Source organism: Muntiacus reevesi, chromosome 1, assembly GCF_963930625.1.
Source record: "Muntiacus reevesi chromosome 1, mMunRee1.1, whole genome shotgun sequence".
In the NCBI taxonomy this organism is placed as follows: Eukaryota; Metazoa; Chordata; class Mammalia; order Artiodactyla; family Cervidae; genus Muntiacus; species Muntiacus reevesi.
The window spans coordinates 82,559,302-82,576,861 of record NC_089249.1 but is presented as its reverse complement, the minus strand read 5'-3'; the positions used below and the strand labels follow the sequence as shown (position 1 = coordinate 82,576,861).

The following is a 17,560-nucleotide window of genomic DNA, read 5'->3' as shown; positions in this document are numbered from 1 at the left end:
TTCTAAAGTATTTATTATAGTCTTTCTTTTGATATGGCTGTCTCTCAACTGTAAACTTCTTGAGGACAGGTATATTGTCTTCTTGGGTTTCTATATTCTCCATAGCAACTAGCACAAATGTCTTTAACGTTGTAACTGCTCAACAAATATATACTGATTAAAACGAATACTCAGAAATGCATGAGAACATTTAAAACATAAATATAAATAAAGTGACTTACAAGAGATTCTTTGTTCAAGGCTGTATTTCAAATAATTCTTGGTGGGAGGCAGGAGTAAGAGTGAAAAAAGAAGAGAACCATGAAATAAACGCTTATGGGCGCTAACCCTATCTGGCACTGTGAATAGGGCTCATTTTCTAATCCAATCCAAGAAACTTAGTATCTTCAGGGCAAAAAAAAAAAAAAAAAAAGTGGGGAATTTCTTCGAAGAATTAATCATCCCTGGACATTTACCAGTTAAAAAGCCTATTAAAAAACAAACAAAAAAACCGATGGCCCCAAAATTAAATATAAACCTCCTTCTCTCCATAAAGTAAAATATTTGGAGGGATTTTTTTGGACGTTAGATGTATTTCCCCCGTTGCTTACCTGACGTTACTCGTGGGTTACAGCCAAACGCAGGTTGCAGCTTGCGCTCTATTTTATGGGGACATTTGTCCCCACCCCACCCCCACCCCCTACCCCCGTCCTGCTAGGTGAAAAACTTCTCAGCCACGCAGAGAGAACAAACTTCCTGATCCTTCGATGCAGAGGAGGAATAACACATCAGCTTCCTCAGGATCACTAGGCAACCTACCTTGGTGTTTCTTCATTGGACCAATCAGAAACCTCCAAGGTTGAGTTCAGCCAATTAGAGCTTACGAGGGGAGGCTCTCCCCCCAGCTATTGTGTTGCGCTCCAGACAAACACCACCAAAAGGAGGCAGGTTTGGGTTTAACCTGACAGCTGGTCAATCCAATGAAAGAACCTCGGTAGCGAGAGGAAGGAGGGCTGCGATCCCCACCCCTATTAAACCGGCCAATCAAAGCGTTTAGTGAGCTATCACCAGCTACCGATCTACAAAGGTTTTTGTTGGGCAATCTCAGCGTAGCAGGTGTGTTCTGTAGCAGTGTATACTGGGACAATTAGGTGAGATGAGTTGGGATCCAATAAAGCTAAGAATACATGAACATTTAAAAATTGGTTGTTTTCGGCAATTAGCTTATCCCTAGCTTTCCTCTTCCAGAAAAACCTGATCTGTGTCAATTTGTGGACGTTTATTTGGTTTACATTAAACAGGATAGGCACATTTCTACCCCAGCATTCATACTAACATTTTCCATTACTGTTTCTTACTGACAAGTTCATGGATAATGTGTATTTTTTAGGATATGGCTGCTGAAAATGCAAGAGGCAAACAGACTAAGTTTTAAGCCTTCCTTTTCCAGAGCACAAGAAATAGTCAAGTCTAGAAACAGGTCCCAGGTTTCTCACTAAAGGCACAATATCTTTCACACTACCACCCAAAAGTCTAGGAAGTGTGCTCAACTCTTGAAAGAAACATCTACCAAAATGATTTCAAAATTAGTGCCTAAACATTTTCTACTATTTAAATAAAAATTAGAAGCCATGAGAGTCTAGACATTGAACAATATTTTATTCATGCTGCCCAAAATGCTAGATTTTAAAATCAGTCATTTTGTCTTGTAAAAATTATTTAAAAAGGTAAAGTACCAATTTTAAATTGTACATTATATATTATCATGTTAATACACTGTATCAAAGTACTGAAGACATTGTTTTAATCACACTAACAAATACAGCCAGTTAAATTGTAGTTTTAACATAGGTAAAAAGTGAATTTCTAGAAAAATTTAATACAAAAATAAACATTGTTTACTTCAAAAAATGGCTTTTAGAGGGCCTTAAAAAATTAATGTGTTTAAAGGAAGTGTCTGCCAAAATGGAAGATACATCAATATCGAGAGGATAATTAATAGAATTATGACACTGGTACTTCTGTTTTTATACAAAAGTTCTCTTGAATTTGTCTCAGATAAGATTAAGGATCATAATATGATAGTTAAGGATTCATTTTAGTGTGCTGACTGCTTAAGACCATATTTAAGTTTTCAGAGGTAGGACAAACACACCTTAAAATAGTAAAATAGCGACCTTTAGTTTAAATGTTGTGGAGAACTCTGCAAACATGCAGAAAAAAAAAATTTTATATCTGCTCCTTCGGTTCACTAAACTTTCTTCTTTTTGGCACTGACTCCTGACTAGAAGAATCAAAGTGATGAAGGACCTGTCAAAAGAAAACAACTACTAAGAATACTTTCCAGTTTAAATATCTTTAGAGTTTTTTTGTGTGTCTCTGAGTTTCCTTCTTCCCTTTCTTCTTTCCTTCCTCCATTCCTTCCTTTTCTTATTTTAAAAATTTTGTTATTTATATCTCCTGATGGCTGCTGAAAACAGTCTTGCAAAGTGTAAGGTTTTCATTAGGGATATTGGAGTAGTTAGAAGATTTGATATTATGTCTTCAAAATAGTAGAACTTCCCTGGTAGCTCAGTTGGTAAAAAATCTGCTCCAAATGCAGGCAAACTGCCTGCAATCCAAGAGATCTGGTTTTGATCTCTGGGTTGGGAAGATCCCCTGGACAGGAAACGGCAACCCATTCCAGTATTCTTGCCTGAGAAATCCCATGGACAGAGGAGCCTGGCATGCTACAGTTCATGGGGTTGCAAAGAGTTGGAGATGAGTTAGAAACTGAACCACCATCTCAAAACAGTAAAATATTTTGAGGGGAGTGAGAAGGGGGGAAGATTAAAAAATGAGATGCAAATAGAGAAACATTTCACTTTGGCATCATGTAAGATTTAAATCATGTTTTGCTTTTTGTTTCATTGGTATTTAGCAGTGCCTGATAATTTTAGACATTCAATGTACCCTTGAATGAATGGGAGGATGAATTAGGAAAATTGTTAACAAGATTCTGAATTACAGAGTTTTTATTTCTCTGGTAAAGCTCACTAATGATACAAAATGGATTATGATTTTGCAGAAAAAAATCAAGGCTTAAAATATTGGGAAAAACTAAAGAAACTAATCTATTAGTGAAATGTCAGGTTATTCCATTTCCTTTTTAAGATACATAAATTGAAAACAGGATTAACCAACTATATCTTTGAGACTATCCCTTTAACATATGATTTTCAAAAGTTGTCAAGTTTTCAGTTATCTAATTTTTATTTATTTTTTTTCAGTTATCTAATTTTTAAAAAGGTTTTTACTTTTTGGCCATGCCACATGGTATGTATGTTCTTATTTCCCAGACCAAGGATCAAACCCACACCTCGTGCACTGGAAATGTGGAGTCTTAACCACTGGTCTGCCAAGCAAGTCCCTAAGTTGTCTAATTTTAACCTACTAATAATGTTCAAAATTCTGGTTGAAAACATATAAATATTCATCTCAGAAATGACAAATACATTATCTGATTTGCTAAAATAAGGTTCCAAACATAATACAACTTGTTACAGAATTTAGGTCGGGAAAATTTTCTAAGGTACTAAGAGGAGATGCTGTATTTTTAGAGAACATGTGGATTTAGTAACTTATCTTGTTTCTACTTTAGTTTTAATTTGTAGAAAGCTCAGATCAAATCTGTGGCCCAATTTTAATTCTACATAAATAAAATGGCCTGAGTATTCTTGTACTCTCATTTTTTTCTTATTCTATTCATATTTTTCCTGATGTTGATTTTTACTTTATACATTCTTCCAACTATTTCAAATCATTCATGGAATAAGACAGTAAATGTTTACATGGGAAAATTAATAAAACAATGTACCACATTTTATTTTAAAATCACCCAATTTTTTAGAATCAAATATATTTAGACAAGATCTGAAAACTAGAGCTCTGAGGTATATCCAGGGATATCATATTTATCATTAACTTAATCTACAGCAATAATATTCTGATACTTGCCATTTCATTCAACCTATATATTATTATAAGACTTACTGTTTTCCCAGATTCAAGCTGAGTTCTCTTCCGATTTTCCTTAGAAGATTTTACTTGTTGATTTCCATTAGCCTCCACAAAGAAAGAATAATTACCAACTGGTTATTTCTCAAAGAACAATCAGCATGATTGTTCAACCACAGGCAACTATATGCAGTTTTTAAAAAAAACAACTTTACTGAGATATAATTAGGATACATAAAATTCATCTATTTAAAATATACAAACTTTAGTGACTTTAAGTATAGTCACAGAGTTGTGCAACCATCACCGCAGTCAATTTTAGAGCACTTTCACCCTCTAAAAGGCTTCCCCAATGACACTAGTGGTAAAAAATCTGCCTGACGATGCAGGAGACACATGAGACCTGAATTTGATCCCCTGGTTGGGAAGATCCGCTGGAGTGGGAAATGACAACCCATTTCAGTATTCTTGCCTGGAAAACTTTATGAACAGAGGACCCTGGCAGGCTACAGTCCATGAAGCTCCAAAGAGTTGGACATGACTGAGCACACAATATATCCTCTAAAAAGAAATCCTGTACTCTTCCCTGGTGGCTTAGACGGTAAAGTGTCTGCCTACAATGAGGGAGACCCAGGTTCAATCTCTGGGTTGGGAAGAGCTCCTGGAGAAGGAAACGGCAACCCACTCCAGTATTCTTGCCTGGAAAATCCCATGGACAGAGGAGCCTGTTAGGCTACAGTCCATGGGGTGGAGCTATCACTCCACTATTCCCCCATTCTTCCACCAGCATTAAGACTGTCTCTACAGAAATCCTTATTTTGGACTTTCATATAAATGGAACCATGCAATACTTTTGCATGTGTATGTGTATGATTGGTTTCTTTCACTGAGCATAATGTTTTCAGGGTTCATCCAAGTTGTAGCATGGACTGATACTTCATTCCTTTTTATGGCTGAATAATAATAGTCTACTGTATGGATACACCACATTTTGTTTATCCATTCATCTGTTAGGAACATTTAGGGCTTTTCCCCCATCTTTTGGCTATTGTGAATAATGCTACATATACAGCTTTTAAAATGAATATTAGATGGTGACAAGTTATTAGTTGTCATAGTATTATCCTCTAAAAGTACGTATTTATTTTCTGACGCTCAAAATGTACTTTTCAATAACTGCCTTATTATATATATTAAATATTTTCACTTCCTGCCTGTTTCTAGCCATAATTCAGTCACTACTGACAAAATTAGGAGTACTTCGGTGGAGTAAAGGATAGTAAAGGATACTCATTTAAATAGAAGCTGCCTAGAAAGAACATTTTGCTGCAAGAGGTAGTAATTTTTGAAATTCTTTTATTTCTTGCTTCCCAGTTCTAACTTTCCATCAAGAATGTGGGGGGGGGGGGAAGGACACCTAAAAATGGTACTATCATCAGTGGTGTTCTGGTTACTATTTAACAACCAGTTCTCTGGGAGAAATAAATCCTGAGGTTAAGGCATGGCCAACGGACTGGAAAAGGTCAGTTTTCATTCCAATTCCAAAGAAGTGCAATGCCAAAGAATGTTCAAACTGCTGTACAATGCACTCATTTCACATGGTAGCAAGGTAATGTTCAAAATCCTTCAAACTAGACTTCAACAGTACACGAACCAAGAACTTTCAGATGCACAAGCTGGATTTAGAAAGGGCAGAAGAACCAGACAGCAAATTGCCAACATCCCCTGGATCATAGAAAAAGCAAGGGAATTCCAGAAAAACATTTACTTCTGCTTCATTGACTACACCAAAGCTTTTGACTGTGTGGATCACAACAAACTATGCAGAACTCTTCAAGAGAAGGGAGAACCAGACCACCTCATGAGAAACCTGTATGCAGGTCAAGAAGCAACAGTTAAACTGGACATGAAACAATGGACTACTTCAAAATTGGGAAAGGAGTATGTTAAGGCTATATATTGTTACCCGGCTTATTTAACTTATATGTAGAGCACATCATGTGAAATGTTGGGCTGTATGAAAAAGAAGTTGGAATCAAGATTGCTGAGAGAAATATCAACAACCTCAGATATGCACATGATACCACCCTGATGGCAGAAAGCAAAGAGGAACTAAAGGGCCTCCTGATGAAGATGAAAGAGAAGAGTGAAAAGGCTGACTTAAAACTCAACATTCAAAAAACTAAAATCATGGCATCCAGTCCCATCACTTCACAGCAAATAGATGGGAAAAAATGAAACAGTGACAGATTTTATTTTCTTGGACTCCAAAATCACTGCAGATGGTGACAGCAGCCATGAAATCAAAAGACACTTGCTCCTAGGAAGAAAAGCTATGCCCAACCTAGACAGCATGTTGAAAAGCAGAGACATCACTTTACCGACAAAAGTCTATCTAGTTAGAGCTATGGTTTTTCCAGTAGTCATGTATGGATGTGAGAGCTGGACCATAAAGAAGGCTGAGCACTGAAGACTTACATGATGCTTTCGAACTGTGGTGCTGGGGAAGATTCTTGAGAGTCCCTTGGACAGCAAGGAGATCAAACTAGGCAATCCTAAAGGAAATCAACCCTGAATATTCATTAGAAGGACTGATGCTGAAGCTAAAGCTCCAATACTTTGGCCACCTGGAATGAAGAGCCGACTCGTTGGAAAAGATCCCAATGCTGGGAAAGACTGAAGGCATGAGGAGAAGGCGATGACAGACGATGAGATGGTTGGATGGCATCAATGACTCAATGGACATGAGTTTAGCAAACTCTGGGAGATGGTGAAGGACAGGGGAGCCTGGCGTGCCGCAATCCATGGGGTTGCAAAGAGTCAGACATGACTGTGCTACTGAACAACAACAATGCTGTGAATACTTTCATTACGTCCAGTTTCAAGCTAGGTAGGAAAAACATGATGTCACTGAATGAAGAGGGGGAAAGAAATCCTCCAGCATACCACTGTTAGAGTGTGCCATTTGTTTCCTAACTTTGGATATCTTTTTTGTTGTTGAGCTGTGCAGCATGTGGGATCTTAGCTACCTGACCAGGGATTAAACCTGTGCCCCTGCAGCAAAAGCATGGAGTCATAACCACTGGACTGCCAGGGAATTCCCTGATATAATAGCTCATATATTTTATAGAATGCTTTTTATTTACCTTTGAACCTCGGAGAGTAACTTAAAAGACCTAAAATAAAATATAAACCTCTATTTGCATACATGCTAAGTTGCCTCAATTGCATTCTACTCTTTGTGACCCTATGGACCACAGTCCGCCAGGCTCCCCTGTTCATGGGATCCTCCAGGCAAGGATACTGGAGTGGGTTGCCACTTCCCACTCCAGGGGATCTTCCTGACCCAAGGATGGAACTCATGTTCTCTTGCGTCTCCTGCATTGGCAAAAGGGTTCTTTACCACTAGTATCACCTGGGAAGCCCAAATCTCTATTTAGTATAACTCATATAAAAAACTAAAATAAAGGAGCGGTGTTTTTTCCTTAAAATATGAGATTCACTTCATGTAAGATATGTATGTATATATATTTTAATGTATAATCATTTTTAATGGATTATTAATAACATAACCAATTCACAAGATAGAACATGGGAACACTTAAGCATTCTTGGAAATTTCCTTGGGAGTCTGGAGGATAGTGTCACTTCTCAAAGCTTCTTCTGGATTTCCCTCTCCACTGCACCTTCAGTAAAATTAACCATTCTTTCCTTTGTATCTCTATGTAGCCTATTCTGACTGCTATCATAGTGCTATACCACTGCTTGTTTACCTCAAATTACTAAACTTTAAGTTAAGAGCATATTATATTTCCAGTACCTAGTAAAGTGACACATATTAATAGTATTTGCTTACTAAATGTTGGTCCAATAAATGAAGTATTAAAAGCAAAATAAACTCAACTACAGGGAAAATTACAAGGTTAGAATGAAATCAAATCTAAAGAGATGCTTTTACCATTTTATTCTGAAAAATTTTTCCACTTCTTGTTTTGCTTTCAGACACATCAAGTTCAGATGTTTTACTGACTAACTGCTCAACCTAGAAAAGAAAATAATTACATGAAACCACTATAATAATACAAGAAGCTTTTCATAATAATGGGGGTCAAAAATTCAATCACATAAAATTTAGGGTCTTGCTATGTTGAGTTAATGAAAGTCAGTAATTTTGTGTTGATTCTTACTTCCATAAAAAGTACAAAGCTAGATTCATATCAATGTATGACAAAACCCACTGAAAAATAAAAAATAAATAAAAAATAAAAAAAAAAGTACAAAGCTAAAGGTACTGAAACTGACACTGTATACTGTACATTGACCATTCACTGAATTGAGAAAGATCGAAATTATCACTATATACCACTCTTTCAAAACATAAGAACTTCACTCCACACCCACTGGAGAAGGGCTGTGCAGAAGAAGGTAGGCAATCATCAGCCCCATTATTTTCATGTTGATTTTTTCTAAATGTTATTTCAAGATTTTACTATATATAGAAAACAAAATTAAACATGTTCTGCTCCAAGGCAACAAAAATGTACCATATATTCCATTTGCAAATACAAAGGGTGGTTGAGTTAAATTAATAATTACTTAAGATTCTATTTACCTCTGAAATTCTGAGATTCTTTGAACAGTATTTAGGTTTATTACTAAACAAATCAAACAATAATACACTCAAAACTTTTCAACATATAATTCCCAAATTTTGTTAGTAAGCATTCTTAATAACTAATTTTATTCTAAAATACCTAGAATATAAGAAAATCTGAGAAATAACCAGATAAGCATATAAGAGCCTGTCTTTTGAAAAAATTCAAGTTAAAAGTGAGATAGAACTGCAAAGTTTATACCTGAGAATGAGAAATTGAAAAATCTGGACTTCCTTTAGATTTCACTTCATCTTCCTCACAAATGAAACTTGGTTCTGTTAAAAAAATAAATAATTAAAAGAGTTAAAATGGTATAAAGCTGAATTGAAAGTGAATTAATTTACATTTTCATTAACTTCTCACCTCTATGTACAGAATAGCCAGGGTTTTTTTCCTGCTCTTCCATTTTAGTATCAGTGTCAAACTCATCCTACATAATTACATGAAGGAAAAAAATGGACACATTCCAAAAAGAAATTAAAGCAACTGGGCAGTATTTATTAACAAGCTTGTTTTACATGAAGGTTAAATATAACATAACACTACAATGACCTCATGCTTTCTACAAATAAAGCGGTCCTATACTTAAAATAAGGATACTTATTTATCCAAAGTATAAAATCCTATTTTTCTTTACTTTGCAAGATTGCTTGAAAGTAGGTAGTAAAAATATACAACTTTTTGAAAAACGTATGATGATTCTAAGAACCCCAGATCTTACTACTGTTTGACAGCATTGAATTAGACATGGTGACACAATAAGCTACAACTTCTGTAGCTCTGAAATTTCTGTATAGATACTAGTATAAACTCTGAACTCTCTTCAGTGAGTTGGGAAAGGATAAGCACAGTTATGGTATGACAGAAATAGCAAAGGTTTGATGTATACTTTATAATTATTATTCCCCTTGTGACATATGTCAAAGAGCTTTAAATATTTTAAAGAATGCTTCATAAACCCCAGCCATATTTGTTTATAAAGCAAGACTGGCATTTAGGTTTTAGGAAGACGATTCTTTCTTGACTGAACTGGTTGAAATTTGAGTTTTCTGTTTGTAAGGATTTGGCTACAGAGCCTAAAACAGAATAGTTAGTCCCTATCACAAGAACTGTGATCATAATTTAGAATAAAATGAGGCAAGAGAAAACCACAAAGGTGAGATTAAAGAACACACACAACAATGATGGAAGATTTTCTGGGAATGAGGCTATAATTTAAAAAAAAAGCTTTTTAAATACTTCAATTCATCCATTCAACCAACCAATAATGAGAATACATTCTGTAAATCTAAATGCTAGGTACAGAAGAAATACAAAGCTGAATAAGACACTTATCCTGCATTCCAGGAACTTCTAAGTTCCTCAGGACACTGAGTTTTCAGACCCTGAAGAAATTCAACCACAGGCTTATATGAGCACTTAATAGGAGTGATGAAGAAAAGATTCCAGCATTAGTCTGGGTGACTGGAGTCATTCAGTGGTTTTCTTTTCTTTTTCTGAACACAGACCCAGATAGTGTAAGTGCCAAGTCCTAACCACAGGACCACCCGGGGATTCCATGGTTTTCAAATTATGCTCCAAAGGGGTTTTCTTAAGAGTTCACCATGAGATGGTGGGATGGTGAATGGCTGGGCCTCCAGGACCATTGGCTGGGTAGGTGAGATGGTGAATGGCTGGGTCTCCAGGACCATTCCCTACTTCATTCACAATAGTTGTGCTTTTAAATTTCTGAGAATAATATTCTTTGCACCCACATGAAAAGTTTTGAAACCACAAACCTAAACCTTCTTTACAGTACCTTTCAAACTTGAGTTTATGGTGATAATAAGTATTTACACCTATTAAAGTACTCAGAATTGAATAAAACATTCATTACTACTGTACTTTCTAACTCTTTAAATATACTTACACTTGTATAATGCTCCTGGTCATCTTCTACATCATCTTTGTCCGTAAGAATTTTTTGAAGTGGTGTTTTTAATTGTTTTGGTGATAATATACCTGAACCAATATTTTCCATTCGTTCTCTCTCAGTGGTCACTTTTACTTTGAAAGTGTGAAAAGGTGTTGGAACTTCTCCCACATTTAAGTACATAGGCTCCCCTTCAAATATCACTCCTTCACAATCACCATCCTTAAAACCAGGAGGCTGGTAATCTGGGGGTGTAACTGCAGTAAAGTAAGTATAAACTATGCTGTTCATGAAATTGAAGAAAATATATTGATTTTTATTATTAGAATATACAGCATATTAAAGAAGTTTTAAATAGTATAGAAGGACATATAGTAATAAGTAAAATGCAGTCTCCTACTATCTCCAAGTTCCTGTTTTATTCCTTCAAGGTAAACTTTTTTACTTACATTTGACTAGCTATGTGACTTGAGGAAACTATTTGTCATTCTTGATTCGGTTTCCTCATCTGTCAAGCGGGGAAAATATTAGTACCGACCTCATAGGGTCACTGTGCTACTGAAGTCTATAAATGATCAGAACAGAACTGACACAGAAAAAGTATTCAGTAAATGTTAGTTATTGTTGATGCTTTGTGTTCTTCTAGAAGATACTATGCATGAAATATATATATATATATATATATATTCTTAAAAAGCACAAATGAAGTCATAGTCTTCTGTACCTAGCTGCTTTCAACATCACTTTTTAATCTGCTTTTAATATTTTTTGGATAACAATTTATCAGCACATTCTTTTAAATAGCTTGCACAGCATTCTATTATATAGATGCACTATAATTTACTCAATCCTCCAATAAAGAACATTCAAGGTTAAATTTCCAGTTTGTTTCCAGTTTAACAAATGCAATAATGCATAAACATATAACCTTGCATATTTGTCTATGTATATTCCCAAGATACTTTTCTAGCTACAGAATTTCTGGATTAAAGAGAATGTGGGGGAAAAAAAGGTAAAGAGAATATGGGACGGCAGAGCCTGGTGGGTTGCCGTCTATGGAGTAGCACAGAGTGGGACACTACTGAAGCTACTTAGCAGCAGCAGCAGCACTTAAAATTTTTATATTGCCAAATAGTCCTCTTAAAATGTTACATGGCACATTAATGGTTACATTCTCTCAAGAGTATACAAAAGTGTTTGCTTCCCCCCACACCCCTGCCAATAATGATTTTATAAGTTGTATGATCTGGTAAGTGAAAACTGGTTATATCATTGCTTCATTTCTTTAGTTATGAATGAGGCTGAGCTTCCAATGGACATGTTCTGATTACTGGAGAAGTGTACGTTTATTCAAATATCAACATGAAATCGAAAATTTATAATTAAAATATTATATATATATTAAAAAAAACAATTTAGGTGCCTAAAAATACTTGGGATGGAAACCAACTGTTTCACTAATAAGGTACCAACTAAAACAGGATGATCTGGAAATAGTACCTTCATCGTAGTAAAAAAGTTTCATGGTCAAACAAACATCATTAGGTAAAGGTCCCAGATTTTGCATTAGAATATAAATCTTGCGAATGAGAAGAATACTTGCTTTCTTGGTGTCAGCAGATGACATATTAGGTTCATTGCTTTGGTTTTTACTAGAAAAGAATCACAGTTTCTTTTATGACATCCACAGCTTCTAATAATGTAACTTCATGTTTTACTACTTAAGATTCTTATTCCTATTAATGTGTTAAGTTAAAAGTTATGATTTCATGTGTTTAATACCATTATTATAAAACATTTAATATCATTGCTAATATTATAATTCTAAACTAATTTACTACATATTTTATGTAAGCTGTTTTTTAAAGGAAACAAATGATGAATTTTATTATATTTCTAATCACGTAAGCATACAATAGATTTCCTACTCTTTGGCTCTGTTTCGCAATTAAAATATATACAATTATCTGCAGAATTCTGGCTTGCAGCCACTCGAAAGATATTTTGTATCCTTGATAGTACATTAGGGATGTTCGAGAAGTTTCAGAATTATTTCTAAAGTTTAGCTATACAGTATTATTATGAATAAGTGGTAATCTGCAATATGAAGAGAAAACCATAGAATAATAATTACCTTGTAAAGTCCATGACTGGTCCATTACTGGTGTACTTGAATTTAAATTGGTAACATTCTGAAATTGTCTAAAGTAGAAAATATCATAGTTACGAATCTGATATATAATACTGGTGGCTAAGTAGCTATATATGGATTTTTTTATGTCTCACCATTTAATAATTCTTTCTACATGATAATCCATATTCATCCATTGAAACTTTCCAATCCTAAATAGTCAATTCCCAGGGTTTGGGATTTGGGACTTCATTGCCGGTAAGATACTTATTCCCCACTCACTGCAATTTATGTTTTACATACCAGAGGGCAGGAACTCCTTCATAGGCAGGTAAAGGAGGTAGCACATCTCTTCCACTAACAGAATGGTTAAGCACAGGACTTAAATTCTTATTATAGGGTAAGCACAAGCATTACTACAAACAAAGTTAGTGGAGGTGATGAAATTCCAGGTGAGCTATTTCAAATCCTAAAAGATACTGCTGCTAAAGTACTGCACTCAATATGCCAGCAAATTTGGAAAACTCAGCAGTGGCCACAGGCCTGGAAAAGATCAGTTTTCATTCCAACTCCAAAGAACGGCAATACCAAAGAATGTTCAAACTTCTATACAGTTGCACTTATTTTACATGCTAGCAAGGTAATGTTCAAAATCCTTTAAGCTAGGCTTCAACGGTACCAGTATTGAGAACTTCCAGATGTACAAGGTGGATTTAGAAAAGGCAGAAAAAAATTTAGAAAAGGCTCCAGGTGTGTGGGCTCAGTAGTTGTGCAGCACTGGCTTAGCAGTTCCAGGGCATATAGGATCCTCCTAACCCAGGGATCAAACCTGTGTCCCTTGCATTGGCATGTGGATTCCTAACCCCTGGATCAGCAGGGAAGTACACCCTTTTGTTTCTTGTCTTCTGGTTTTCCCTTTCATTTCTTATAACCCTTTCTTTAATTGTCAGATGAACAGGTAGACGTGACCGGATTAGGATTTACAGTCAAAGATTAAGGATTAATATCTTATTTTTCTAAAACTCAACTCCTTTTATAATTCTATAAAAAGAATATCATTAAAAATAAGAACACTGTAAAAGATCAGAAGTCAGGAGATTTAGGTTATTTCTAATGGTTTGTATCTTTGTGGCCTTGAATCAGTCACACAATCTCCCTTATAGTTAAGGGTGTTAATCTGTTTAAGGGTAACAATACAAGCCTTGTCTTAATTCAGAAGTCTTTATGAAGTTCAAATGTGAAAATATATGTGAAAGTGCATTGACATAAGCACAATTAAAGCATTAGAAAATATTATACTTTTATGTTACTTATAGATATTAGAGGCATTATGTTTCTTTACTAACTTAAACATACCTGAGGGTCTTCTGGATTGGTGTACACCTATTTAAAAATAATTTAAAACTGAGTTACATAAGTTACATATAAGGAGAACTAAACTGGATATTTAGACTAAAATATTAAATGAATTCAGTAAAACAAAATACAGAACCCACCCCTCCCCCGCAACAAATATTACTTTTTTCTAATGAACAGATCAGTGGTTTGTATCAAATGATATAATAAACAGATTGTTTCAACATTATCTAATTAAGCAAGGCTGAATTTAACAGTCTTTTATAAGGGACATACAATTTAAAAATACTTACAGCTAGAACAACCATCCTCAGCTGAAATATAACAAAGAACAAAAATCTTATTTTTATTCTATATATTTGCATGATAGATCATAAAAATTATTTGTCCTATTTCAACATTTATTCCTAATAAAAATAATCTCACAGAAAACAAACTTCATTTATTGCAGGTAAAACAGTATCTCAGATATCCTTCACTATTCCTCCAAATATCTATTTCTAGTTATTTTATTGAAGGTTGAAATTCCTATCACTGACTTAAGCAAATGAGGCATTACTGCCAGTTACAAGGAAAATACATATTGTGAAATAACTCATTAAATCTTACCCAATATGAGAACTGGTTTTGAGATGAGAAAAACAGTTCAGGGCCCTGCTCATTGAGTAAAGGGAAAAAGCTTTGGGGCCTATCGGAATAGAGAATCACAGGAAATCATTCACTCTAGTAATCTGCCAAAATCCAAGTCACCCTTAACTTGGATCTTTTCTTATACTCCAGAACCAATCTATCAATAAATCCAATCAGTTACGTCAGATATATCCTGAATCTTTTCATTTTTTTCCTTTGTCATCCTGGTCTATGTGTGTGTGTGCTCAGCTGCTTCAGCCGTGTCTGACTCTGGGCAACTGTATGGACTGTAGCCTGCCTGGCTCCTCTGTCCATGAGATTCTCCAGACAACAATACTGGAGTGGGTTGCCACACCCTCCTCTAGGGGATCTTCCTGACCCAAGGATCGAACCTGGGTGTCCTGCATTGCGGGAGGATTCTTTACCACTGAGTCACCAGGGAAGCCCCATCCTGGTCTAAGACACCATTATTTTTCATCAGTACTTCAGTAAATGGATTAAGTGCTATTGACCTTAATTACAATCTTATTCTTCTTTGATGGCATATTCTCTAAATAGCAAAGTGATTTTTCTTTTAATTTAAAATATAAATCTAATGATGATACATTTCTACTCAAATCTTTCAAATGGCTTTTACTGTACCTAAAATAAAGTCCAAGCCCTACCTACTCAGCCCTGAATGCTCTGGCCCTGTCTATCTTCACAGGTTCATCTCCTGTCACTCTCTTGCTCTGCTCATCACACTCCAATCATTCTGGCCTTCTTTTTATTCCTTGAACTGGCCAAATTCCCTTCCAACTCTTTGCATTTGATGCTCTGTCAGGAATATTTTCCCAATATCAATGCCTAGTTGGTTTCTTCTTTTTTTTTTTCATTTATTTTTATTAGTTGGAGGCTAATTACTTTACAATATTGTAGTGGTTTTTGCCATACATTGACATGCACCTCCTCAGAGAAGTTCTTCAGACTACCCAATCTAAAGTTACACCACCTCTCCATTTGCCACATCCTTTTTCTTAAAATGTTAATGGCATTTAACACAATTGGATGTTATCTAATCTCCTGGTTTTATTGGTTGTTTTCCCATTACAGAAGAGGCCCTCTCTGTCTTGTTGACCATTTTAACTTACCAGCTCCTACCTAGAATATATGTGCCCAGCACAGAACAGGCACTCTTTTTATGAATATTAAAAACATAATGTCTTAATGAAGAAGGCTGGTAACCATGGATAAAATTCTATCTTTTTCATAATTTCTTAGAGTTAGAATTGCTTTGTTGATATAAATGTAAGCTCAGTAAGTATACACAAAGCCTAATCACTGTTTAACCTAGACTACATGTAAGTTTATTTTTAAACTCTCATGAAGAATAATTTATTAAATTATTAGTATAAATATGATTTTAGAAGGCATGTGAAACTAATGAAAAAACTATTTCAAAGGATGTTTTAATTCATTAAGTTTTAATAAGTTAATGTATGTTATTAATGCAAATGGGGCTTCCCAGGTGGTGCTAGCAGTAAAGAACTCACTTGCCAATACCAGGTGACATGAGAGATACAGGTTCAGTCCATGGATGGGGAAGATCTCCTGGAGAAGGGCATGGCAAAAGAGTGCTAATAATCAAAACTGGCTTGTCAAAATTTGTTAAGTAATAATTCTGTTAGCTTTAAATAAGTTGAATATTAATCTTTAAAATATTCAAATTTTTAGCTTTGGGCTGGTCTATACCCAAGTTAGTTTAAATTAATCTTTTACTATATGGTAACTACTGTTACATTTGTAGAATATAAACTATGAAAAAAAAGAATAAAGAGATACTGACTTACATATTTTTTGTGTAAAGCATCATAGCATCCTAACATCCTAAAAAATAATCAAGGATTCATTTTTAGACTGAATGCACTTCCAGAAAATAGTTCTTTTAATGTCTCATTATCTCATTACTAATACACAATTATTATTAATAATGAAGCTCCCTTATTTACTAGCTTCAACAATAAAACAAAACAATGTGGTAGAAATATAAAATGTCAATAGGGGATGAAAAAAAGGAAGACAGAGGAACAAAATAGGAAAATTAAGCCTGCTTACATGGAGTCTGAAATAAAGAAAATTTTAATGCAAAAATCCGAAGATCTGCAGAAGTAGCATCCAGTGTTAAAGGGGGAAATCACTAAAACTGGGTTAAACACTTAAATGTATATAAGGTACCAAAAAAATATGATTTAAGAAAAATAATTTCCTTTCATTATTTATTTTACTTACCACTTCACTAACTGTGTAGATCCTGGACAATTTTTATCTTCTCTCAGAATTTTGACACAAAGATCTAAATACAAAAACAAGGATACAGAGGTACTTAAGATTAGTAAGCATCTAAAATCTTTGAGTAAACTCTGGGAGTTTGTGATGGACAGGAAGGGTCGGTGTGCTGCTATTCATGGGGTCGCAAAGAGTCGGGACACGACTGAGTGACTGAACTGAACTGAAAAACTAAAATGAAGATTACTTTCTTCAGTTGTGTATTACAGATTTATTATTAATAGCAATGAACTTCCAGATGATTGATGTTAATAAAATTAACGAAAGAAAGGTTGCATGGAAACAAATCATCTTTTTATCCTTATAAAATAAAATCATAATTGCTTAGGATGCATGTTGGTGGATAGAAAAAATTTTCCATTTTAAAAGCTATAGAACACTTAGATATAATGCTTTTATGCCATTGTTATCTAAGAAACTTAGAAAATTTGCTCTGGTCCCTTATCCCAATTAAATACTTGCAAAACACCAAGAAGTTAAAAGGCTATCAGACAGAGTCCAGCAAGGAAACAATTAGTAGTACAGTGGAAAGAACTAAGATCAATCAGTCTCAGGTTTCATACGTGAAAAACAGGA

The 17,560-nt window shown here is 34.9% G+C and overlaps 1 protein-coding gene across 9 annotated transcripts in view; it reads right to left on the bottom strand.

The window, feature by feature from the left end:
• GOLPH3L (golgi phosphoprotein 3 like) overlaps positions 1-17,560 on the bottom strand; it is a 54,885-nt gene that overhangs the window by 33,556 nt on the left and 3,769 nt on the right. For 4 of the 9 annotated variants that reach the window (XR_010658883.1, XM_065904812.1, XM_065904819.1 and 1 more), the window contains exons 3-13: positions 16,928-16,991; positions 16,489-16,525; positions 14,323-14,343; positions 14,030-14,056; positions 12,677-12,744; positions 12,043-12,194; positions 10,540-10,799; positions 8,994-9,060; positions 8,832-8,905; positions 7,934-8,017; positions 4,012-4,083 (exon numbers count right to left, since the gene is read on the bottom strand). Coding sequence is in view for 4 of the 9 variants with exons in the window: in XM_065904812.1 (XP_065760884.1) it covers positions 4,012-4,083; positions 7,934-8,017; positions 8,832-8,905; positions 8,994-9,060; positions 10,540-10,799; positions 12,043-12,194; positions 12,677-12,744; positions 14,030-14,056; positions 14,323-14,343; positions 16,489-16,525; positions 16,928-16,991 (926 nt within the window). In the remaining 5 variants the exon portion in view is untranslated. Of the gene's footprint in view, positions 23-221; positions 259-590; positions 677-1,697; positions 2,290-4,011; positions 4,084-7,933; positions 8,018-8,831; positions 8,906-8,993; positions 9,061-10,539; positions 10,800-12,042; positions 12,195-12,676; positions 12,745-14,029; positions 14,057-14,322; positions 14,344-16,488; positions 16,526-16,927; positions 16,992-17,560 lie in introns of those variants that run through there. The other 5 variants (XM_065904826.1, XM_065904829.1, XM_065904828.1 and 2 more) reach the window with 5 other exon arrangements.